The sequence below is a fragment of the Lissotriton helveticus genome, chromosome 4_1 (assembly GCF_964261635.1).
Source record: "Lissotriton helveticus chromosome 4_1, aLisHel1.1, whole genome shotgun sequence".
In the NCBI taxonomy this organism is placed as follows: Eukaryota; Metazoa; Chordata; class Amphibia; order Caudata; family Salamandridae; genus Lissotriton; species Lissotriton helveticus.
The window spans coordinates 1732495167-1732520930 of NC_136063.1; the positions used below are offsets into that span (position 1 = coordinate 1732495167).

The 25764-nt window shown below is 43.5% G+C and overlaps 1 protein-coding gene across 1 annotated transcript in view; it reads left to right on the forward strand.

Annotated features, from left to right (window-relative positions):
• Nucleotides 1–2748: 2748 nt before the first annotated feature.
• Nucleotides 2749–25764, forward strand: part of LOC144827667 (glycine receptor subunit alpha-4) — a 387510-nt gene continuing 364494 nt past the window's right edge. The window contains exon 1 of the mRNA XM_078685904.1: nt 2749–2866. Within this exon, the coding sequence (XP_078542030.1) occupies nt 2788–2866 (79 nt within the window). The 5' untranslated portion in view covers nt 2749–2787. The remainder of the gene's footprint in view (nt 2867–25764) is intronic.

The following is a 25764-nucleotide window of genomic DNA, read 5'->3' on the forward strand; positions in this document are numbered from 1 at the left end:
TCCCTACTGTTGCACCCTCTGGAGTTGGAATAGTAATTTTAACCCTTACGCTATCCAACACTTTCCCTACTGTTGCACCCTCTGGAGTGGTAATAGTAATTTTTACCCCTATGCTATCCAATATTTACTGTTTTAGTTAATGTAGTGTATAATTTATTGAATTTTTGTATTTTTCTTTGTTATATATAGTTTTGATATTTTTATTTCTATTATTTTTATATGTATATGTATGTATTTATAATTTATAAAAAATGTTTTAACACTTTATAAGTTATAATAATTAATTGTAAATATTGTTAAGTAAGTATATATACTATATTTTATATGTAAATGTTTAATTTTTCTTTGACATCATATGTAATACTTATAATTTTAAAGATATTTTAACTATGTTTATTTTAAATATGTTTTATTTATTTTATCTCACATTATTTTTAAACATTAAAAAAAAAACATTTTTAACAACGATATTTTTGACAACGATATTTTTTCTCTCAATATTTTTGTACTTACCATGATGTAGATAGGATTTTGATATTCTTGACATCGATATTCTGCCTCCGATATTTTGGACATCGATATTTTAGATGTTGATATTCTCTCAGTAATGCAATATAAACACAATACCTTTTCTGGTGTCTTGTAAACATCTGCTCAGGGCACTGTTGCTTTAACCACTTGGGAGCTAGTAAACAAACCTCCCCAGTGCTGCGCTGTCCATTATCCGGTGCTGAACTGGACGTCCAGCGGTCGCACGCAGCACTGGGGAGGTAGTGCCCGTGACGACCGTTGGCCGACGGCAGCACTTAAGGGGTTAAGGATAGGTCATCAGTGCATTCAACAACTAGACATGCTATAAGGTGTTCTCCTCACATGACCCCTCATTTTGCTTTTAATATCTGACACTTTTTGTGTCAACTGGCCAGGTTGCAGTCACGAAGAGCCCAAAAACTACAATCCAGTCTGTCTGTGGCCACAAGAAGGGTCCAGGTCTAACACGTGCGTGTGTGTGTCCCTGCTGAAAGGGGGGGGGGGATTATCCAAACTCTTGGCAGTGGCAGCGTGCAGGAAATGGGGGTTGTGGGGCTGGAGAATGGAGAAGGGTGAGGTACCAAAAAAATGCATACCTTTTCAGGGCCACCGTCTCTCCTCAGCTTAGGTCCCTTCTCACAACTTCCTTCTCCTCAGCTTCGGTACCGGAAGTAGGAAGTAAACTGGCTCCCCTAAGCCAATGTGATTGGTCAAAGCATTGTGGTTTGGCTCCCATATGGGGACAGGGACCTTTGCATGTTACCCACCAGGCTGTGTATTACAGCCTGGTGGGGAACATACAAAGTGCACATGACTGTTTGGCCGGAACAAGACGGCCGGCCAAATAGCATTGTGCATGATTGTGCACACCACTCCTCCCCCTGTGACCCCAGTCCTGCCCTGCCCTGACCTCGCCCGCAGCAACATTTTATTTTATTTTTCCTGCTCTGAGAGCAGTGGGACGATGCTCCTCCGCCTTAGCAGAGGAGACGCCCCTGCTCTTTGGTAGTCTTATCATTAAGGCGGAAAAACCTGGAGAGACCATTGATATTGGCATGATATGTTCCAAGACAGTGTTCCACCATAAAATGAATTCCCTTTAGGGAGTTGGACCACCTCAACATTTTGAGATTCTCCTTCCTCATCTGCGTTAGCCATCTGAGGTGGTCTGTGGTCTGTCTGAACCCAAAAGTGAGCATCAAATAGGTATGGTCTCAACTTCTTCGGTGCCCAGATTGCTGCAAAGGCTTCCCTTTCTATTGCTCTCCAACTTTGTTCCCTGTGAAGCAACCGTCTACTGAAGAAGGCTACAGGTTGATCGATGCCCTCTTCATTCGTCTGTGAGAGCATGGCCCCTATGTAATGCTCTGAGGCATCTGTCTGCACAATTAATTTTCTAGGGACTTCAGAGGCCTTGGGCATGGGTGATGTGCTCAGAGCCCCTTGAGGGTGTCAAAAGGGTTCTGGCACAATCCTGTCCAGATCACCTGTGTGGGCAGCTTCTTAGATGTCAGCTCTGTCACGGAACCAATGGTGTTGTACCCCTTGGTGATTCTCCTAAAGTATGTAGTCTAGGAAGGCTCTCCCCTCTTGCAAGACACACTATTTTACACTTTGAAGCAGCCTGGTAGCATTGGGGAGTACGCACTGACAAAAGCATCTGGAAAACAGATGCTACTGAAGAAAAGGTTGCTTTATGTTATTGATCATTCATTTTCCAGATGCTTTTCAAAGCACTTGGACCCTAATGCTTTGGTAAAACTCGTGGAATAATTATGGCAGCCATCTTGGAATGGTATTGCTCATAGTCTATTATTGTTTACCATTCCAAGATGGCCAACATGTATATGATAATTCAGAGAGCAGCATTGCAGTATCAGGATCAACAGTTTTTCAGTAGCATCCATTTTTAAGACGCTTTTGTCTGCACTCATTCTCAAGTAAATGAAGAAGCCTTTGCAAAGAGAATAGCGCACAGGAATCCATTGAAATCCTTGGCTTTGCAAGTGCTTGTTACTTTTTGTTTCTGTTTTTACCTTTATGACCCCCTGATCACATGAATTGCCAGATGAAGCAAAATGTAATTGAGGTGTATTCAAATTAATATCGCCAATTTTTAAATCCTGCCATGGGCACCCATCACATGACAGTAGTTTTATGAAACTGACGTGTAATCAAAATTACCCTGCAGCAACTTGCATTATTTTCTTTCTTAGGTTCGTCTCTGCGAAAGAAGAAATTAAATCATCTCAGCCAATGTCTCCCTCTGATTTTCTAGACAAGCTGATGGGACGAACGTCAGGCTACGATGCACGAATCAGGCCGAACTTCAAAGGTAAAGAGTGATTGAATACAGTCTGTTTTTAACTATTTATTTTATTGTTGGTGGTGTTGAGTGTTTTTACATCGAACAAACCTAGTGTTAAGGGCCAACATAAACTTTGTACAGAAAGATAAGGAATATATTCCAAAATATATATATTACCGAAGATCGGTAAGTAAAAAAATTAAAGGTAGTAAAATATTCACAAAAACAGCAGAATCCAGAGACTTGAGATTAGCTGGGGAATGATGAAAGTGTAAACGGAACCCAAGGCATATTAGAAGCATCCTACAGATGGCTGCCTATGGTGAAAATAACAGAGGGTAACAAATGGACTGCAACCTTGAAACTAGAGCTGCAACCTTCCTGAATACTTTATCTGAATTGAGCTCAGCAATAAACATGTTAGTACCACGAGACCTTATGAAGTTTAGCAGACCAGTGCTTAGCATCAAAGAGGGCTGAGCCTTTGCCTCAGTGAAAAACGTGGATGGGACATATTTATCATTGTTGTTGCATCACCCTTGAGCCATGCAAGCGGCGCAAAGCCAATGCAACAACAAAGTCAAATTTATCAGGCCACACAAGGTCACCTTGCATGGCCCTGAGTGGCTTGATAAAGCTAGAATAACGCAATGCAACACAAATCATTGTGTTGTGTAACTGTTCCCCAGGGAGGTGTTCCATGGTGGAGAGTTGGTGTTCCCATGCATCCGCACAGGGATTTTGACACATTCCCAGATGTTATATTACTGATAGACCTGGGAATGCGTCAAAATCTTACACCTCCCCAGGTGAGGCATAACGAGGAGAAATATCTTTTGTCCTCCAAGTTGTTTCCTCTTTCTATGTCTGCTGCTGCTGCACACATAGAAAGGGGAAAATGCCTCAGAGGATTGTTTTTGTGGAGGAAAACAGTCCTGTTTACAATGCAGGCACCTGTGTCCTATGGTGCAAGGGTGCCTGCATTGGCGCTAGGCAGGCAAGAGTGCGCCAATGCATGGAAAGGACAGGAATGCTCTGTATGATGTTAAATATGGCACATTCCTGCCCTTTCCCTTTCATGCAGCAAGGTGGCTTGCTGCATTGTGATGCATGAAAATTTGATAAATGTGCCCCGGATTGTTTTGGATTTCTATGTTTGTATGAACTTATCTCTCACCAGAACTGGTTGTCTTAAGGCTCTTTCTAATGATTACTGCACTGGCTCAGTCAGGTATACTGGAGCTTGCATTGTAAATTGGTTTGGTAAATGAAACTTTTACAACCCCATTTACTGGTTAGGAAGGTCTCATCTTTTTAGAGCAGCTCATGGGTATGAATTTATATCCTCATGGGTTGTGTCTGGTTAGGAAGAATTCACCACTGGTCATGTTGGGCAGTCTACAGATTCCATGCAAAGAAATTTTGCAGGCAATAGAGTGTACACTTTGCTTCCGATAAATCAGACAGGACTGTCCCGGCTGGCATTGGTTCTATCCCACCTCTCTCCTTCCGTGCACCACACGTATAATACTATGGCTCAGTGTAGATACAACAAGAAAGGGTTTCTCTATTGCCTTGACAAGGCTAAGCAGCCTGAACTGTTATCGTATAGAGATTGCACAGCTCCTGCACGAACGAGTTACCAGGGAAAATAATCAGTAAGACACACACACCTAAAATTCACTGTAAGAGTTTAATAACTCTGCTCTGCCTCCTAAAAACTCAAAGGGTGTCCTGGGTCATCCAGTAACTGACAGCGATTGATTTCCCAAAGGCCTTCACCATGAGTGGCCTTTTAATAGCAATTTGAAAGAAATGTGGAGTTTTCACCTAAGCTGGAAGTAAAGGTAAAGCAATATCCTGGTGTCATTAATTCATCCGAATAATTTATGGATCATATAGACAATCATGGAGTCTGAATTAAAAATAACACAGATTTCTTTAGGTTAGATTCATCTGTCTTTATAAACCAGCCAGACCTGCAACCATGCCAAGGACTACTGAAGGACGAATATTCCTTCAGCACATCGGAAACGGCAGGTTTGCAATGCAACCGATATAAAGTATGTGTAATCGAACCCAGAAAGCAGGAAAGTACTCCCGTACTTACAGGATATTGATATTTGATATTTATTCATTTATATAGCACCCCAATCAACCCGTATGAGGTATCTCCGCACTTAGGACGGTATGCTACAGCCATACGAGAGGGCCTCAGAAAAGATAGGTTTTTAAAAGCTTTCTGATGTGAGGAAGGCTCTGGCAGTGACGAAGCTGGCCGGGGAGTTTGTTCCAGAAAGTTGGGGCAATGAGAGTGAATGCTTTGCCACTCTTGCAAGCCTTTTTAATTCTCGAAGTGCAAAGGAGTAGCTTGGATCCTGATCGGAGGGGCCGAGAGGGAGTGTACTTGGTCATTTTGTCAGACAGGTAGGAAGGCCCCAAACCATTGAGGGCTGTAAAAACAATGAGCCGATCCTAAATTTCACCCGCTTTCTTACAGGGAGCCAGTGAAGTTTGTTAAGGAGTGGAATGGAGGCCGTTCTGGGAGGGGCATTTGCTACAAGTCAGGCTGCTTTGTTCTGGACTACTTGTAACTTGTTTAAGGAAGCCTCGTTGGCCCAGGCCAACAGTGTGCTACAGTAGGCCAGATGGCTTAACACTAGGGTTTGCATCAGTGTTGTTCGCGTGGAGGAAGGTAACAGAGGAAATACTCTTTCTGAGTAGGCCGAGTGTGTGAAAGCAGGTTCCAGCTGTGGTAGCGGCATGAGCTTCTAGCGTCAGATTCTGGTCAATCCGGATTCTCAAATTCTTGACCCCTTCTTTTGGAGAAGGGGCTGTGCCCAGCTCCTCCAACCACCACCTGGGAGACCAGCTAAGGGCTGCACCTCCAAACAACATGATCTCCGATTTCTCGGCGTTCAGTTGAAGGAAGTTGGTTCTCATCCAGGTGGCAATGATTTATATGCCCTCTGAAAAGATGAGTTGTGTGTCAGGGCAGGATTTATCAAAGGTAAGGAGGAGCTGGGTGTCGTCCACGAAAGAGATGGGACTAAACCCTCAGTTGCTCATTAGTTTAGCCAAGAGAGTAACATAAACGTTGAAGAGGGTAGGGCTCAAACAGGAGCCCTGCAGGACTCCCTGGGTACCTTTCGTGGTGTTAGATCTAAAGGTACCCAATGTGACTTTTCTGGGTTCTATCTGTTAGAAAGTCTGTCAGCCATTTCAGTGCAGCCCCCTGTACCTCAATGCCCTGAAGTCTCTCCAGTAGGATATGGTGCAAGATGGTGTTAAATGTTGGGATAGGTCAAGCAGCACCAAAAGTGCCGCCAGACCTTTGTCCTGCGCCATTCTGCTGTTATCAGTTACCTCTGTCACGACGAACTCGGTACTGTGCTTGGCCCGGAAACCTGACTGGGAGACATCCATTAACAACACTACTGGGTCTAGGCTCCCAACAGTAAGGCCAAGCCTTTGAAAACAAAATAACAAGAATAGATGCCAATACTGAAAACATTATTTTTCTAATTAACCTACCACTAATTGATCTAAAAAAAATAGTGATGTGGACTGCTTTTTCTGTCTGATTTAATCAGGTTGAATTTATTTATTCAAAATCATGCGAATTGGAATATATTTTAAGTGTTTTTTTTATTTTTTGGTCACAACACTGAGACATTAAAAACATATACAAAATACAAATCCAAAATACCTCAAATACATTTCAACATTCAACTAGACAGATTTTCATACCTTCATTCACACCCACTCCACACATTCACCATACACAAAAGCAAAAATATTTACAATAGTTTGATTTTTATACAACATTTTTTAGTTGCCATAAAGATATACATTCCGACGAGTTTTCTCTTTTTAAATTTAATTTGAAGGTTCCTATTTAAGAAACTCGCATAGCTGGAAAACCAGTCTACGCGTTTCGAACTCAAATAAGTTATTGAGTTCTCATCAGGACCAAAATAAACAAGCTGTGGGAAAAATAAAAAATAACCTAATTAGTCTCATTCCATCTTATAGGCTTACCTCCCTCAATTATAAGATCAGCCATCTCTTACCTCTACAGATACTTGTTGGGAGCCAGATTTTATCTACCGTAGAAAACTGTAAAACGGAATAGCATCTATTTGTTAACCCATGTTGGAAAACCACACTTTTGAGCAATGCAACTGCACTAACTCTTCAGAAATTCCCACTCATTCACTAAAACTTACATATGACTCGTGAGGTCTGGATCTTTGATTTTTGACTTGTATCAGGATGTTCAGGGTATCGTGTCACTGTGTTTGGAAAACGTATAATGGTGGGGTCAATACAACCGATGTCCAATAGAGTTTTTTAAGGAAGGGAAAACATGAGAGAGCTTTTAAGGGGCACTTACTTCGGCGAACAGCCGATTTCGGCGTCTGTGTTGAATCCTGGTCCCTTGTTCTTGTCCGCGCTAAGGGATGAATCAAATTGCCTTATGTCAGTGAATGCTCTACATGCCCGATGGTTTATGTGCACAAGTATGTCTATCTGAAGTCCGTACCTGAAAGCGCGGCTGGGACCGCCGTCTTTATTCCATATACACAAGAGTTCTTCGTGTTCGTGACCGCTTCTGTCACTTATTCGGAAGGAATGGCGGCGTTTGTCTTCCCTGTAGTTTGTTTTAAGGAACATGGGAGTTGTAGGTTCTACCCACAGGGTTCATGGGAGATGTAGTTACCGTTATAGCCAATGCGTTAATTTCTAAGTAGGCAAGACCGGACTGGAGGTTGTAATTTTAGTCACGTTGAAGCTCATGGGAGATGTAGTTTCTTGAATTGTAGGTGTGTTTACATCGCGCTGTAGCTGCCTAATACACGGCAAGCTGTACTCGACAGGAACATGAAAGTCTGTGTTGTCCAAAGTTAGCTGGATAATCTGGAATTGGACCGCAGGCGATCTAGATGCATGTATCGGGGATTTGCTCTGCAGTCCGAAATGGTGCCTTATGGTCGATGTAGTTTCAGTATTCAAAGACCTACACGAATTTCTGTTTTCCACAGCCAATAAATTTTCGCGGAAATAAGCCCTCCGACAGTGAGATCATATGCTGGATTGCCACCGGTTCAAGGATACCGCAGATGCAGTACTTGTTCATGCTGCTCCTCCACAAAGGAAGGGAACATCTTTGAACATCAGAACATTTATTGGAAGCACAACACATTTACAAACTCTAAATCCAGATACGTGGTATACGGAATTATTTGCCCATGCAAAATGCTATACATTGACAAAACCAACCAGGAAGTTAGGGCACGCATCACTCAGCAAAAGTCAAGGATTAAAAATAATGTACAGACAGCACCACTGGTGAACCATTGGTGCCTTAAAAACCACAAAGAATTAGATCTGGCGTGGACTGTCATATCAAAAGTAGAAACAGATCAAAGAGGAGGGGATCTGGACCTGAAACTCTCAAGAAGAGAGGCCATGCTTATTGTCAAATTCAACACCGCAACAGACGGGCTCAATGAACTATCTGAAATCTACAACCTTGGATAATTTGGTGTATAGTTCCGCGAAAATTTATTGGCCTTGGAAAACAGAAATTCGTGTAGGTCTTTGAATACTGAAACTACATCGACCATAAGGTACCATTTCGGACTGCAGAGCAAATCCCCGATACATGCATCTAGATCGCCTGCGGTCCAATTCCAGATTATCCAGTTAACTTTGGACAAACACAGACTTTCATGTTCCTGTCGAGTACAGCTTGCCATGTATTAGGCAGCTACAGCGCGATGTAAACACACCTACAATTCAAGAAACTACATCTCCCATGAGCTCAACGTGACTAAAATTACAACCTCCAGTCCGGTCTTGCCTAGTAAGAAATCAACGCATTGGCTATAACGGTAACTACATCTCCCATGAACCTTGTGGGTAGAACCTACAACTCCCATGTTCCTTAAAACAAACTAAGGGGAAGACAAACGCCGGCATTCCTTCCGAATAAGCGACAGAAGCGGCCACGAACACGAAGAACTCTCGTGTATACGGAATAAAGACGGCAGTCCCAGCCGCGCTTTCATGTACGGAATTAAGATACAGTGGCGGCTGGTGACATTTGAAAGTGGTGAGCGTAAAAGTTCATGATGAGTGCCCTGTGGTGAGCTAGCGTAGTGAGTGAGCCAGACTATCATAACAAGGGCGTCTGGGGTTTCTCCCTCAGAACTTTTTTTACAAACAAGTGGGCAAATGGTGCATTTTCAAGCAAATTTGAGAAAGCAAGAAGGGTAATAAAGCAATTTTGAAACTGTAGTAATGACATCAATAAAAATATTTCATATGATAATGTCACTGGGAGCTGCTTATTCAGTATATTCAGAGAATTGCTAGGCTAACTCATTGGCCTGTTTACAAGAACACAGTGCATGCTTTCCTTGCAAATTGCCACTGGTGAAGCACAGGTTTGCGAAGCACTGGAGAGGGAGGGTTAGCACTCTCGAGCTGGTCATGAGACTAGCAGCAGTGCTACCCTCTGCCTCACCACGCCAAGGTCCATTCTACCATCCAGTTTCGAGCCTCACTGAACATAAACACCACAAAACAACAATACAATCCTGTCTCGGTCATTACTTAGGTACAGTGCACACACAAATAAACTGAAAAACAGAACTTTCACACAAAAAGATGCACAAAAGCGTAATTGGCTTGCCCGCAGATCAACCGTGTTGTAATAAATCATGTGCACATTTTCCCTTCCTGACCTGAGGTTCACTCCAAATAAATTAAATGAGCGATTGTCATGAAATTAGAATTCCAAATCTAAAGTCAGAATACATATTGTTACAAACAGTTCTCACTTCTCAAGTCCCTCGCATTGCTGTATGTCTAAGGGCTTACTAATAACCGTTAATGTCAAATAAAAACTCGCTTTGATGCTTTTATCTGCTTGCTTTAGGTTTCAAGTGACTCATGGGTGTCTCAAATGAAAGCTGCTGTAAATAACTCCCTTCCTCCCTCCCCAGAGAAGTACCAAATTGAAACATAAAACTCTTAGATACCTGCCCTGTGCAATTCATGTTTTCACACCTCCTCCTCTAACCAGCTCCGCCCAAAATGTCCTGGTTGTAGCACTACCACTGTAAACATATTATCAATAAAATAATCATTTTCACCCTGCTCTGTCAAATCAACCAATCAAATGTAAACATTCACAACAAACTCGGAGTAAGTGTCAGTCCCTTTCACATGACTAAGGCAACAGAAAGTTTCAATCCCACTTCCTTCTGGGATATCAGACAAAGGGAGGACTTGTTCTAGTCTGACTGCCACAAACAACATTCACATGTAATTTTTAGCAATACAATTTCAGACTAACAAGAACACAGCAGCTTTTGGTTCCTGGAACGACAAAAAGATTATGCACAACAAGCAAAAACGAAATGGAGTCGGTCATCTGATGCTCAGTACATCTTCTGCTAAGTTATGGTGAATATACACACTACAGCTATTCAAAGGTACAGAACCATGCATTATAGTTAAACCAAATATAAAATATCTTGAGTACTTAAGCAAGCAATAATTATTTATGTTTTAAATGTTATACATAAGCTTGTCATTAGATGCAAACGACAACAGTGACACTGCACAGTCAGTTTTGCCGTGAAGCTATGGAACAGCAAGTTCTACAAATGGGACATCCAGAGTTGAAGGACAGAAGTAAAGTTCAAAAGGCAAATCATAATTTGACAACACATATAATTAGTGCAAAAGTACTTTCAAAACAGACTGCTGCATAGACATAACACAGGAGTTGCAACCTCAGTGATATCATAGGCAGAACAAGAATAGATAGAATAACACAAGGTGTGTGGATGAGCATGTGTTTTGAGCACGTTTATGACCCACTGACTGCCCTGTGAGAAACATGCACTACCTTCAGCTTCAACTTCAGTCAGAGGGCTCAAACATGGTCCACCCACAACCAGAAATCACTCACACTTTGAAGCTATATGCTGTTAACAAAAACAATACTAAACAACATCCTGGAAAAACCAACCATGCCTAGGAATGCAAGTTTAAGTGGAACATGTGCAGTGTTCACAGGAACCACATAGGCGCACGGAGGGACTGTCTGCATCTGCCACTCTGTCCTCTCCTCACTGCCCACTGTGTGTCCATCAAAGGGCCCGAGGTAAGACCACTTCACCTCACTATAACAAACTCTTGAAGGCGCTATGTGCGCTCACCCGAGTTATGCGTACTTTCTTTTTTTAAGTTCAAAGAAAATTTTTATTAATATAACAGAGGTGTCAGTACATCAAAAGGAGTGAGATACATTATCATCAATAGGTAAGGCAAATTAGGTAAAACAGTAAATAAGGGAGGAAAAAGAAAATGAGGCTAGGGGTATAAAATAAATGAGGCTATGTACATGGGGAAAGGCATTATAATTTACACATGAAGAATTAAATAGTAGAGAAAGTAAAGGAACGAAAGGTAATTTAGGGAGGTTTAGAAACCTCTTGCTGAAAAGGGGGCAAATGAGAGGGGCGCTTGGCACAAACATCAAGGTACAAGGTGATGGGAAGCCAAAGGGAATGTCTTTTCGGGGCAAGGTTAAGGGGATATACAAATGCAGTATCAAGTCTATGGTTATAACATACATTGAACCACCAAGCTTTGAGAGTAATGTCATTTGAATTTTTCCAATGAACAGTAATCTGTTGGAATGCAACAGCTAATAACAAATCTATAATTTGAACATTTACATCAACAGCAGTCCAGGAGGATGAAAGTGAGCCAAGAAAAATATCAGTAAAGGAGAAAGGGATAGAGGTATGAAATATAGTATTAATTTGGTCCCAGACTTGAGTCCAAAAAATGCGTGTAAGGGGACACAAGAAAAGCATATGAAAGAGCGTGGCGTTGGGGAGGGAGCAGGACCAACAAAGGTCCGGAACCATGGGGAATCTTTTGTGAAGGAGAGATGGCGTATAAAGGAGTCGATTATAAAGAAAGAAAAGTGTTTGTGTGAGGGAGGCAGCTCTAGAGGATTTGCGGAGCTTGCTCCAAATTTTATCCCAAAGGGAAGTAGGCCAAGACGTGTCGAAATCAGATTCCCATTGCTCTTCCACTGTGGATTTCGGCCTGGGTGAAAGAGGTTTGTGAAAGGAATGGTAAATGGAAGAAGCTGAGGGGTTGGAACTTAATAGGGAATGGAGTGAGGAAGTTGGGGTGGGGGAAACAACGGGAGGAGGGGAGTGAGAAAGGGAGTCATATACGGACATAACAGCAGTCCTGAGTAAGACGAATTTGTGAATAAAAGAGGAAGGGAGCGAGAAAGTTCGACTAAGGACAGAAAAGGACTGGAAAGTAGACCCCTGAAAGAGTTGGGAAACCCAAATTAGACCTCGCTGCCTCCAAGTTTTCCAGAAAAAAGGTTTCTGATTAATGAGAATGCTGTTATTGTACCAGATGGTGGTGTTGAGAAACTCAATAACAGAGGAGGGAGGGTCTGGCGCAGAAGCTAAGAGTAATTTCGCCGTGTATTTGTGGATTGGGGTAGAAAGGAATTGGGGTTTGCGGGAAAAGGAGAGATATTCGGCAAACGAAAAAGGAGAAAGAGAGAGACGTTCAAGTACAGCCCAAAGGGGAAGAGGCTCGGTAGGGTCTTTGAGCCAGAGGGAAGCTTGTTTCAGGAGAAAAGCTTTGTGGTATGCAGGGAAATTTGGGAAATTAACCCCACCCTCTGATTTGGGCAGACGCAAACGTAACAAAGACATACGTGGCTTCTTACCAGACCATAAAAAGGAGGAAAGGGTTTTGTTGATCTTAGTAAAAAATTTGATAGGGATGGGTACAGGGATGTTTGAAATGGTGTAGAGGACAATTGGAGTTAACATCATCTTGATAGTGTCAAGACGACCCCACCAAGAGAGGTAGAGGGGGTGCCATCTGGATGTAAGATCTGATAATTTTTGGGTGCATTGATTAAGACATAGTGATACAGTGTCTGAAATAGAAGAAGTAATGTGCAAACCAAGGTATTTTATATGGGCCATGTTCCATTTAAAGTTGGATGCCTCAAAATCAGGTTTGAAGGTGAATTTGGTAAGAGGGAGAATCTCACATTTATCATTATTCAGTTTATATCCAGAAAGTTGAGAATAAACGTTGACTTCGGTGAGGAAAGCAGGGATGGAAACAGATGGTTTGGAAATAAAAAGTAGAATATCATCCGCATAGGCAGCTAATTTGACCTGCGAGTTAGAAAGCTGAAAGCCATGAATGTTTGGATTCTGACGTAATTTTGATAGGAAAGGTTCTAGGGCCAAATTGAAGAGGAAGGGGGAGAGAGGGCAACCCTGACGGACTCCTCTACCAAGGCTAAAAAATGATGAAATCAAGCCATTGGCACAAACCGCAGCTCTAGGGTTCGTATAAAGGAAGGAAATGAGGGAAATGAAATTAGGGCCAAACCCAAACCACTTCAATGCAGAGAAAAGGAAAGACCATTCACCTCTATCAAACGCTTTCTCAGCATCTAAGGCGATTGCGGCAAGGGAGTCCTGAAAGCGTGATGACTTAGAAAGTACATTGAAGAGGAGTCTGGTGTTGTCAGAAATGAAACGTCCTTTGACAAATCCCGATTGTTCAGGGCCAAGAAGCTCTGGAAGAAAAGGATCCAATCTGATGGCTAAAGATTTGGCATATAATTTGTAATTGATATTGACAAGTGATATTGGCCTATAATTTTTATAATACTGAGTGTCTTTCCCCTCTTTGGGTATAATACAAATGTAAGCGTCAGAAAAAGTACCTGAGGAAGCACCATGTGTTTTGAAAGAGTCGAGAAGACGGTGAATTTTGGGTAACAAAAGGGTTGCAAAGTGTTGATAAAATTCGACAGTGAAGCCATCTGGGCCAGGAGCTTTGTCTTTCTTAAGGGAGTTAAGGGCAGTATGTAATTCGCGGATGGTGATGGGAGATTCAAGGGTGGGAAGGTCAACAGGAAAGTTGGGAGGAGGTTGAATGCTTGCAAAGAAGGCAGAAAGGGAGTGAGCAGAGGGTTGAGTCTCAGAAGAGTAGAGTGTAGAGTAAAAGCGAGAAAATTCTTCCAAGATATCAACATCTTTATGTTGCAAAACTGAATTAACATCAAATACAGACTCAATATTCAATTTGTTTTGCTTAACTTTCAAATAATTAGCAAGAACTTTCCCCGCCTTATTCTTCCCACCATAAAATTTTGAACTGGATTTCAACAGGTACAGTGAAGCATCTTCAGTGGATTGTTTATTATATTTCATTTTGGCATGTACTAGAGCTGTCAGACTTTCCTGAGTGTGGGAAGTGTAGAAGGAGTGTTCTAGGGATTTGATCTGAGATAACAGGTCGCTGGTACGGGTTCGAGCAGCTCTTCGTTTCACAGAGACATGTCTGATTATGAAATCTCTGGCCGCAGCTTTATAAGCGTCCCAGATGATGTGAATGGCCAAGGAGGGGGTGTCATTAATAGCAAAAAATTTGGTAGTAAAATCAGTGAAGGAGGCAGTAAATTTGGGATCAAGAAGAAGGGTGTTGTTGAATCGCCACCTCCTGGGTCCGGTGGATTTGGGTAAAATATCAATGTTAATTGTGACTGGAGCGTGGTCAGAGAACATTATGGGACCAATCTCAGCCTGAGTAAGGGATTGGGACAAGTGACGGGACAAGAAAATATAGTCGATACGTGATTGGGAATGGTGCACCGGGGAGTAAAAAGTAAATTCGTTACAGGTCGGATTGCATAACCGCCAGGCATCAACAAGTTTATGTTGAGAAATGGCATGCGTAAAAAGCTTATGAGATTTATTAGGGACAAAAAAAGATTTGGAATGCCTATCTAAAAAGGGGTCCAAAGGCATATTGCAGTCGCCTGCTAAAACAAAATTATCCTCAAGATATTCAGTGATACGAGAAGTGAACGCACTCCAAAAACTAGGATTCCCACCAGTGGGGGCATAAACATTGAGTAGGGAGAGAGGGACACCTTTGGAGGAAAGTTTGACGAATAACCATCTGCCTTCAGGGTCAGATTCGAACTGTAGAACTGAATGAGAAAAAGACTTGCGAATTAACAAAACAACACCATTTCTTTTACCATCACCAGGAGCAGAGAATACAACCCCCACCCAACCCCTTTTAAGCTTAGCAGCTTCGGCATCAGATAAATGGGTTTCTTGCAAAAAGGCTACATCTACATTCAATTTGGCTAGATGGGAAAGGATCTTTTGCCTCTTAATGGGTGAGTGCAAACCTTTAACGTTCCAAGAAATAATACGTAGTGACATCAAAGAAAATTAAGAGGGGATAGCACAATAAAAGTAAGGAATAAAAGTAAAGCCTCGTAATCTGGGGAAAAGGAAAAGAGAAAAGAAAGAAAACAGAGAAAGAAAGAGAATAAAGGAAGTAAAAGAAGTAAGAGTGCAAAAGAGACTGTGAGAATGCAAAAAACCATTGAAGAGGAAGAGAAGAACAGTGTAGAGGAGTGATATAGTAAATAGGGAAAAACATAAGAAAGCTGAAGAAAGAAAACACCAAGAAGAACAATGTCAAGGGCTATCATGAAGAAAAAAAACAATGTGGGAGAATGAGTGAGCTGTGAGAAGAAGGTAAATGCGAGCCAGGAATGAGAAAAGGCAACTGAAAAGAAAAGCCATAGGAACCATATAGAAAATGTGATAAAGAAACAGCAAGAAGAAAGAAACAGAGTAAACCAAGAGGATAGACGAAATATAGTGGTGAGAGAATATAGGGAAAGGACGCGAGTAACTATAAAAGACCAAAGAGCGCTGAAAGGGAGAAGAGAGAAAAGGGAAAAGGAAGGTAAGAGCAAGCGAAATGGAACTGACACCAAAAAAGTGGAAAAGAGCAAAAAGAATACGAAAAAGAAAATAAATGCATTAGATGTTAACATGTTACAGTACAATGAAGGGGAGGTACTTACAAGGAGTGTGGAGGGGGTAGACGGTCAACGCCGGGATAAAAGGGGAACAATACGGAAATAACGGGAGGGAGGTAAGACCAACCAACGAAGGGCGAGCACATAGGGCAGCGCAAAGTCCAATCGGAGAGAACATGACGGAACGCTATGGACAATCTGTGGAAAAAGGAGAACATCTGGATGAGAGGGTAATAAAGACCAAAAGCACAATCAGATACTGTGTTGACAAATGAAAGAACGATATCAGATAACAAGTAAGAGAAATATATAGAGACTCGTCGAAGAGTCTAAAAACATGGAACTAAATAAACATGAGTGAGCAATGAACAAGGTGACAAGGAAAAATCAATGAGAACAGCAACAAGAATCATGGTGGAAACGAAGAAGATGGGCTGGAGAACTCCATGCCTGCAGAACCACAAGAGTTTAGAAAACTTCGGAGTCTCACAGGGTTCTCAAAAGTGGTAGTCTTGTTATTATAGGTGACTTTAAATAGGCACGGGTGGAAAAGTCCATATCTGGCTCCAATGGAACGAAGGTCAGGTCGCATATCCAGAAAGGCTTTTCGACGGGCAGCAGTGGATTTGGCGTAATCTTGAGCAAAAAATAAGGTGGAACCTGACCAGATGATACGTGGAGAGGCCTTGGTAGCTAAGAGGACCTTCAGTAAGTCTGTGTATTCAAGGAAGCACATTATCACACCCCTAGGTTTAGTGGAGGGCGAAGTAGAGGAGGGGAGTCGTCCAAGCCTGTGAGCACGCTGAATGTTGAGTGAGGTACCTTCAGGTAAGTGCAATAGCTTGGGAAGAAAGGACTGAAAGAAATCAATAGGATCATTCCCCTCGCTTCCCTCCTTCAGGCCGTAAAGACGTAGGTTATTGCGTCTATTCCTATTTTCAAGGTCTTCGACCTGTTTTTGAAGAGAAGAGATCTGAAGATCCATATGAACAACCTTGGTTGCCGTTTCCTGAAGAGACGAGACATCTTTTTCCACAGTGGAGACCCTGGCGTCCATGTTTGACCAATTGTCGGTAAGCGTTTGCAGTTTGGCATTGGTATCTTCCATGTAGGGACGCAGGGCTCGTATTTCTTCGAGGAGTAATTCGATTGAGATAGAGGAGGAGGAATGCGAGGGGGAGGGTGGGTCTTTCTTCAGCCATTTTGGGGTGGTTTTGGTTGCCACCTGAGAAGAAGAGGCCTCCATGTCAGCTGTCGCAGTATCAATGGGAGGGTTTGTAGAGGCTTCTAGGTTAGCCAGCGTTGAAAATAGCTTAGAGTTCTTGACAAAATTGCGCTTGGGGGGCTTGTCGAAACGCTGCGCCATTGAAATGCTGATAAATCAGGCGTCAGGGATAGCGCAAGATAAAGCAAAACAAAATGGCCGCCCAGCCTGAGGAGAGCAGATAATTCGAAGCAGTCACAACAAGTCAATACCAAAAAGTGGAAAAAAGTCACCTGTGCTGATTGAGAGTAGTTCCCATCACGAAGTGAGAGAAAACGGCATCAAAAAAGGTCCATGAGAGCTGGTGAAAATGCGTGCGGTGGAACGCACAGCTGCGAGAGGCACCGGCAAGAAAACAAAATGGCGGTCGCGACCCGGAGGAGCCGCGACTGGAGTGAAATCCGGTGAATTATAACAACGCCGGTGCACTGGGTGAGTAAAAACCAGCCTGGATGGTGCCCGGTTAATTCCGACAACAGGTGCAGGTCTCCATGTCTCGTCAAAGGGGAGCGAACCGCCTGTTGACTCCGGTGTGGACGGAGCTGCTACCCGTTTGCTGCCATCCGCGTCGGGCGCTTAGCCACGCCCCCCCCAACTGCCTTATGCATACTTTCTAAGGGTGTAAAAGAGGCCAAGTTTCCTGTGCAGCTAGCAACAGCTTTTGTGGATGAAATCGGCATTATCACAATCTCTTCCCATAGGAACCTATCTCACAGTCATTATCATCTTTTTTATGTGTTCAGAGATATTAAAGGGTACGTGAATTGCACAGCCAAGACATTCGTTCCTAGAAAAACGCAGTAAAAAAATGTTAACTGAAGAAATAATTAATTTATCCTTTAGCTTTTGGGATAAAATCCAGCATCAACTCTAGCGAAATGATATCAAAATGGGAACAACACATGAGGGTGTGATAGCGAATTGGCAATGAGAAATATAATTTAGATTTAGCTAATCTAGTTTAAGAGGACACATTTGCATCGCATTATTGATTTGGATGTTATATGACACGCCAAATATTTGAAAAAAATGTCCCCCATATCCAAGGAGTGAATATCCTAAATGTAGTTCAGAAGGGGACTGACTGATATGTTTTGGTCCTGCGGGGCATGAAGGACGTTCTGGAAGGGATATTCAAGGCTGTGACTCACAGGATATAAGATTACTAAACCACGCACAGACACAGCTGACACTTCTGGAGGGGTCAAGCGAAGTGGAAAGGTCACAGACCTGGGCAGAGGAAGGGTTTGGATGCAGGACCAGCACTTCACGAATTATTAAATCTGACAAAAAACAATCGTAGAAGATAAAAAGTAGTAAATGCACAGAAGATAATCAGCAGTGTGATTACTGTAATCCGATCGCTACACTAGCATATTTACCGAGCCTCAACTTTACACGAATAACTGCAGAACCTCAGACAAAAGCAACTTCTGCGTTCTGCAGATATCTTATGTGCCAAGTGTAAAGGGTGAAACAAGTCATCAGGCCGCAAAGCAGTATACTCAGAGCCACTAAAAACCACTGAAAAACAATCTGCACGGGGGAACATTCCAGCAAGGGTAATTAATTTTACTCTTGTATTCACAGTAACACCAGCCCACGCTTTGCAATGAGAGGAGGGACCTCTTCGTCTGTATAAGGATTCAATAGTGTGCAGGGAGTCTAGTCAGAGTAAATCTCCACAGCACGACTCGAGCCAGCATGCCTTTGAGCAAACAGCGCCGAGTGAATGGGCTGCTTGTGGCATCTAATAACTGGGCCACCGAGGCCTGTCGCAAATACAATAAAAGCAGGCCGGCTCTGCGGGAGAAACTCGAGGCTTGCGACTGGGGGAATTCGGGCAGGTAACCCGATTAGAATGAGCTGGCAGTTGCGGATCCGCTCGCATTATGCGCGGGAGGGGGGGACGGGTGAGATTAAAAATAAAGTGAAAAACTTGAGAAACTTACCTGACCGTGTCCGCATCCTCGCCGCCTCTGCTGTCTGCTCCTGGGCCGAGGTCTGGGTTGGCGCCTTCGATGTCTTCTGCGTGAGTGGCTGGTGGTGGCACTGGCAACCCCTCTCTCAGCCAATCCAGGCTGCTCCAGCAGCGCCAGGATTGGCATGAGCAGGGACTGTCACCGCTCATAGAAGAGGCCACTGGCCACTGGAAACCCTCGCCGGCTCTCCTAATGCAGGGCATTGCAGTGCGCAGGTTCGGGCTGAACAGAAAAGTGATCAGCCCAAACCCGAACATGGGCACTGGGCCTGCCCTGCTGCTGCTGTCACTCAGTCAACAACACAAACCCAACCCTGCAGTCCTGCCCCGCCAACCCCCTTCAGCGACGCATCCCGACTGACTCCACCGGCACGATTTTAACGAGGAAGAATGTGGCCATGGTGTGTTAGTGGGGCAACGCCCCCAATGGACGCACCGCCACTGTTAAGATAGACATACTTGTGCAGATAAACCATCGGGCATGTAGAGCATTCACTGACATAAGGCAATTTGATTCATCCCTTAGCGCGGACAAGAACAAGGGACCAGGATTCAACACAGACGCCGAAATCGGCTGTTCGCCGAAGTAAGTGCCCCTTAAAAGCTCTCTCATGTTTTCCCTTCCTTAAAAAACTCTATTGGACATCGGTTGTATTGGCCCCACCATTATGCGTTTTCCAATCACAGTGACACGATACCCCGAACATCCTGATACAAGTCAAAAATCAAAGATCCAGACCTCACGAGTCAAATGTAAGTTTTATTGAATGAGTGGGAATTTCTGAAGAGTTAGTGCAGTTGCATTGCTCAAAAGTGTGGTTTTCCAACATGGGTTAACAAATAGATGCTATTCCGTTTTACAGTTTTCTACGGCAGATATAATCTGGCTCCCAACAAGTATCTGTAGAGGTAAGAGATGGCTGATCTTATAATTGAGGGCGGTAAGCCTATAAGATGGAATGAGAATAATCAGGTAATTTTTTTTATTTTTCCCACAGCTTGTTTATTTTGGTCCTGATGAGAACTCAATAACTTTTTTGAGTTCAAAACGCGTAGACCTGTTTTCCATCCATAAGCGTTTCTTAAATAGGAACCTTCAAATTAAATTTAAAAAGAGAAAACTCGTCGGAATGTATATCTTTATGGCAACTAAAAATTGTTGTATAAAAATCAAACTATTGTAAATATTTTTGCTTTTGTGTATGGTGAATGTGTGGAGTGGGTGTTAATGAAGGTATGAAAATCTGTCTAGTTGAATGTGAAAATGTATTTGAGGTTTTTGGATTTGTATTTTGTATATGTTTTTAATGTCTCAATGTTGTGACAAAAAAAGAAAAAAAAGCACTTAAAATATATTCCAATTCGCATGATTTTGAATAAATAAATTCAACCTGATTAAATCAGACAGAAAAAGCAGTCCACATCACTATTTGTTTTAGATCAATTAGTGGTAGGTTAATTAGAAAAATAATTTTTTCAGTATTGGCATCTATTCTTGTTATTTTGGGAGACATCCAGGCAGTGCGAGGCTTCCATAAAGTTGGACAGATGTCTGTTTATATACTTTTCAAGAAGCTTGCTCTGAAGGAGGAGCAGAGAAATGGGACGATAATTGGACAGCTCGGTGGCATGGGTCTAAAATAACCCTGGGCGTAGTGTGCGGAGTGGGGCTCCGCAGAGCTACGCGAAGTGGCGCAAAACTACGCCCACCCGCGCACTCCGCATAGCCCCACTACGCGCCGCCCGCCTCCCTCCCGCCCTCCCTAAATATTTAAATAAAACGATAGGAAGCCTTTAAAAACACTTACCTTGTCCGCCGCGTCCCCGGGGCTCCCTCTCCCCGTCCCTGGATTCGCGCCGCCGCCATTTCAGATACTAATGCGCATGCGCGGGTGCCCGCGCATGCGCATTTCTCATGAGAAATGCGCATGCGTGGCCGCCCGCGCATGCGCATTAGTATCCGAAATGGCGGCGCGAATCCAGGGACGGCGAGAGGGAGCCCCGGGGACACGGCGGACAAGGTAAGTGTTCTTAAAAGCTTTCTATCATTTTATTTAAATATTTAGGGAGGGCGGGAGGGAGGCGGGTGGCGGCCGGCTACGCACCGTCTGCGGAGCGTGCGTAGTGCCGCCTGGCTACGTCCGCTACGCAAAATACGTAGGAGACGGCACTCCGTGCACTCCGTGCACGGAGCGTAGCTGGCCGCCCACACTTAGTCTTAAAGTTTTTACGAATGGATATGACTTGAGCTGCTTTCCATTCTGGGAGGAGCCTGCCAACTCCTAAGGAACTGTTGAGAATGGTGCAGATGGGTTTAGCTAGCTGTTTAGATAGTCAGGAGGGGATCTTTGCGATAATTGCATCTAGGGGGGATCCAGATTTAACTTTGGTTAGGAGGGATTCAACCTCTACCGGGGTGAGTGATGGAAAGCAGTAGAGGTACGAGGTGTTACTGGGGGAGGCAGGGTATATTGTAGTGGGGTAAGAAGGAATTCCATTGGATGTGATCATTTTATGGTAAATGCTTTGATTTTCTGGGTTAGAAAGGAAGGTATATTGTTGCACAGCGACTGTGAGGGAGTCTCTTCAGTGTCGCATACACTAGGGTTTGTGTAGGTCTTTAGTATCTGGTAAAGGGTCCTAGAGCTGTTGCCAGCTTGATTTAGCTGATTTGCAATATGTAGTTTACGTGCAAATTTAACATTTTTATGATAAGAGGACAGTGTGACTTCATGTCTCTCTTCCTCTTGCACACTGTGTGAATGTCGCCATTTCTGTTCCAATTTTTTACATTGGCTCTTTGCAGTCCGGAGGGTAGAAGAATACCAGCTAAGTGTGTTTGAGATGGTGGGTCTGTGGTTTCAATGGAGCCACATTATATATAGTGGATTGTACAAAGGAATTGAAATACACTAGCTGTTCTTCTACAGTGTATGTGTTAGTATCAGTATTTCAGGAACAAAAGGGGTCAGGAATGGATCAGGTTTCAGTTTGTGCCATGGTCTGTACCGGCGTGTGGCGTGGATATAGGTGTCGAGAAATTTCTGGGACTCATGAGTTGGAAATTCACCAGAGAATGGTCTGACCAAATCAGAGGACAGGATTCCCCACAGATGATGTTCTGGGAATTGGTTAGGATAAGTTCTAGAGTGTACCCTGCAGAATGGGTAGGGGCGTTGTTGATCTTCAAGAGATAAATTGGGACCATTTCTCCTAGGCACGCTGTGGCGACAGGATTTGGAAGCATTCTCACTGTGGATATTAAACTCCCCAGGAATAGGAAGTTTTGGGTGAAGATGATATGGGGGGAAATGAATTCCATTAGTTGGTCAGTAAAACCTAGTAACGGGCCAGGGGGTCTATAAAGGAGAGCCCCTTTCCAGCTATGCTGTGGGTGTAGGTAGAGTCTGAAAACAAGACATTCTATGGCGTCCCTACACATCTGATCTAAAATAGAGATATATATGGACTCTATATGTAATAAGGCTATGCCACCCCCATCTGTCCTGGCCTATCTAATTTTGTAATTCAATAGCCATCTGGGAGTGACACCGCGATATAGAGGTTTGAGGAGGGATTGATACAAGTTTCGGTAAGAAACCTGATGTGTGGATCGTTTTCGGTCAGGATATCCCATATATTTACAGCATGTTTAGGGAGGGATCTAACATTGGCTAAGAAGCACGAGGTGTTGCTCATCTTCCGAACAAGCAATTCATCATCTTATATAAAGCTTGAACTCATTTCCTTGCAAAGTATGTAAATCGCACTAGGGTTTAAATATGATTTCTGCCATTTTCACCTGCAGTGTGTATTTGCATTAGTGTTGTGAACGCCTAAGCTGGAGAAATCATCTTCCTACACAACAATGGGCTCTTTTTACATTACTCACTTTATAAAACCTGTGTCTAGCAAATATACTTTCATTCAGTATCTTGAGGGTAAATGTGAGGCATTCTTCTTGGTGAAAGATACTACAGACCACCTTCCATTTGTACAGAATGTACCTTTCCCCAGAGCAAGGTTTACAATCAGATCCTAACACTGTGAGGTAGTAAGGATATGATTTAGGCCCCACTGGGAAGTCTGCTGACCAGCTGGGACAGCAAGGCACCTCCTCTACTCACACTACATCCGATCCCCTTACATAGTTTCAGCTCTGTTGATTTAAAGTAAAGATCCCACTCCTCCAACCTTAAATGATTACTTACAATCCCCTAATTTTCTAGGGAACAATCAGTTACCAACATTCTCACCCAGACACTGTCTGTCCTACCAACTCTCTGTTTCAGCATCGTCAGGATAACCTTCTGTCAGTGCAATATCAATATGATCCAGATTGTAAACATATAGTTGTATAAGTACAAGCTTCAACTCTCATCTCTAATCCATGCTGACACAAGGGATGGCGCGATCAAATCAGGCCTTGAGTTAATAAACCTGGGAATCCCTGCATACTCGCCATAAGAAGAGTCTAGTGCAGTATTTTATGTCAGAACCTTGCCTGGTTTTCAAGTGAGTGTAGGTCTTCAGGAGAGCTATTGGCACATCTCCTGGCTTCTCTGCCTTGGGATGCTACCGGCCACTATCTGTCACACCAGCCAAAAATGCCTTTATCATTTCACAGACTTTGGGGCCGATTACGATGGTGGGAAGTCCACCACCGCTGGGCCGATGGTGAGGACCGCCAGCCCGGCGGTGGCGGACTTTCCACCATCATCCTTAAAATTCCCACCGCCAAATTAGGATGGCGGTGGGAAGGGGAAAGGTACCTCAGCGGACGGAAATGGGGCTATGGCGGTGGTGCCGTGCAGGCACCGCCGTGGGCATTCTGATGCCTGTCTTTTGCGGCGAAGTACCCGCCGCAAAAAGACAGGAGGAAAATGCCTTTGGGGGCCCGTTGCGGGCCCCCAAGGATGTGGGGGGTGGGGTGCTGCACGTCGGGGGTACCTATGGTACCCCCCTGCATTTGCATGCATAAGGTGGCAGGGACCGCACAGTGCCTGCCACGTTGTACATGCAAATGTAAAACATGTATTTTTACATTGTGGAGGGTGCTGCCACCCGCCACAATGTAAACATACAGGATGCGCCCGCCAGTGTGGCGGGCGCATTCTAATTCGTTTTGCGGGACCGCCGCACCTATGGCGGGCGGTCCCTTTTCCAGCAGCCATGGCGGGTGGACTTTGTCCACTCGCCATCGTAATCGACCCCTTTATCCTTTTCTGTCTGCTCCTGGAATATTGTCTGATGAAATCATAAATCACTTTTATTCATAGATACATTGTACCCTACTAAAATGCATTGATGTAGGAGATAGGCAAACAGTTATCCAACATGAAAAAGCACTCAGAACAGCTGTGACATAATTTTACTTCTTAGAGACCATTTTGAAATACACTGGTCATGGCTGTCCAACTCCTGAGATGAAAAATACGACTTGGCCAGAGGGGCCAGTGTCTATTACACTCCTCGTGTATCCAGCCAGTTATGGGGCATAAAGCAGGTTGACTCTTACCTTCTGAAGGCTTTCTCCACAGGTCGTTCTGACTTTTCCATTCTATTGGCTCAACAGCTATCCGACCGCTTACTCTTTTGGCACAGTGTGCACTAATCATTTCTACCGAAATATACAAAAAAGTGATGGATAGAATGCTTGAATTAATCTGAACTATGGGTAATTACTCAGGCACATCCCAGTCCATCATTATTTTGCCAACCATGCCACCTCAGTTTGGACCCAGCCATATGCAAATGAACCTTGGCCCTGCTCCAATAGCAAGAGTCAAGCCTGAACTGCTATAACGGGTCCTCCCTGAACTGGAATCCAGGTAACACAAGACCAGTTTTATGACTGAATGAGGCTCTTCAATCAGGAGTGGCTTTGTTCGAGTAGGATAGTGAGCAAGGGACCCACTTCTGAGCATACCCATCCCACTTGGGGCGTCTTAGTGATATATACAAAAAAGGTGATGGATAGAACGCTGGAAATAATCTCTATTGTGATGCCCTAAGTGACAGTTTTAGGACTAGATGAGGGTCCTGTGCCACTGGAACCAAGTTACACTCAACTGAAGAGCCCCAACTATGGCAAAACCAGTCTTGGGTTGCTTGTGTTACAGGTTTGAGAGGACATGGGGAGGCTGGTCGGGCTGGGCTGTTCCTATTAGTGCAGGATGAAGGCTGATTTGCATATGGCTGAGTCCAATCGGAGGAGGTATGGTTTTGTACTTCGATATGCAGAATACCAATTTGTCTATGATATTAGTGACCCACTATATTCTGTAGTCTCAGAAGATTCAGGATCCAAACCTGTTTGAAATGTTCTTTGTCACCCACCACTGTTACATCTATCATCATTTCACTCTTTAAATCTGGGCTTTGAAGTTCTCTGAGGGCAATTTTAAAAATTGCTCACCGACTAGTCAACATGGATGTGCTCATGCTAGCTTAGTAAGGTGCTAAAACAGCAAAGCATTCTCCAGGTGAGAGCCTCAAGCTCATCGAATCGAAATTGGTATTGCTTGGTCAGTAGCTTACCCTCTTGTAAAACTGTGTAGTGGAGTTTGTCACAGTGGAGAAGGGGACCATGATGGAGCACCATTTCTTGTGCAGGAACCACCCATGCAACACAAAAGCAGGTTCTGAATAAATTAGCTATGGACATTTAAAGAGCCAACAATGTTTCAGTCAAAAGCGTAAAGTGAAGAAGGAGGGCGTTCTTTGAATGCGAAACTCCAAAGGAC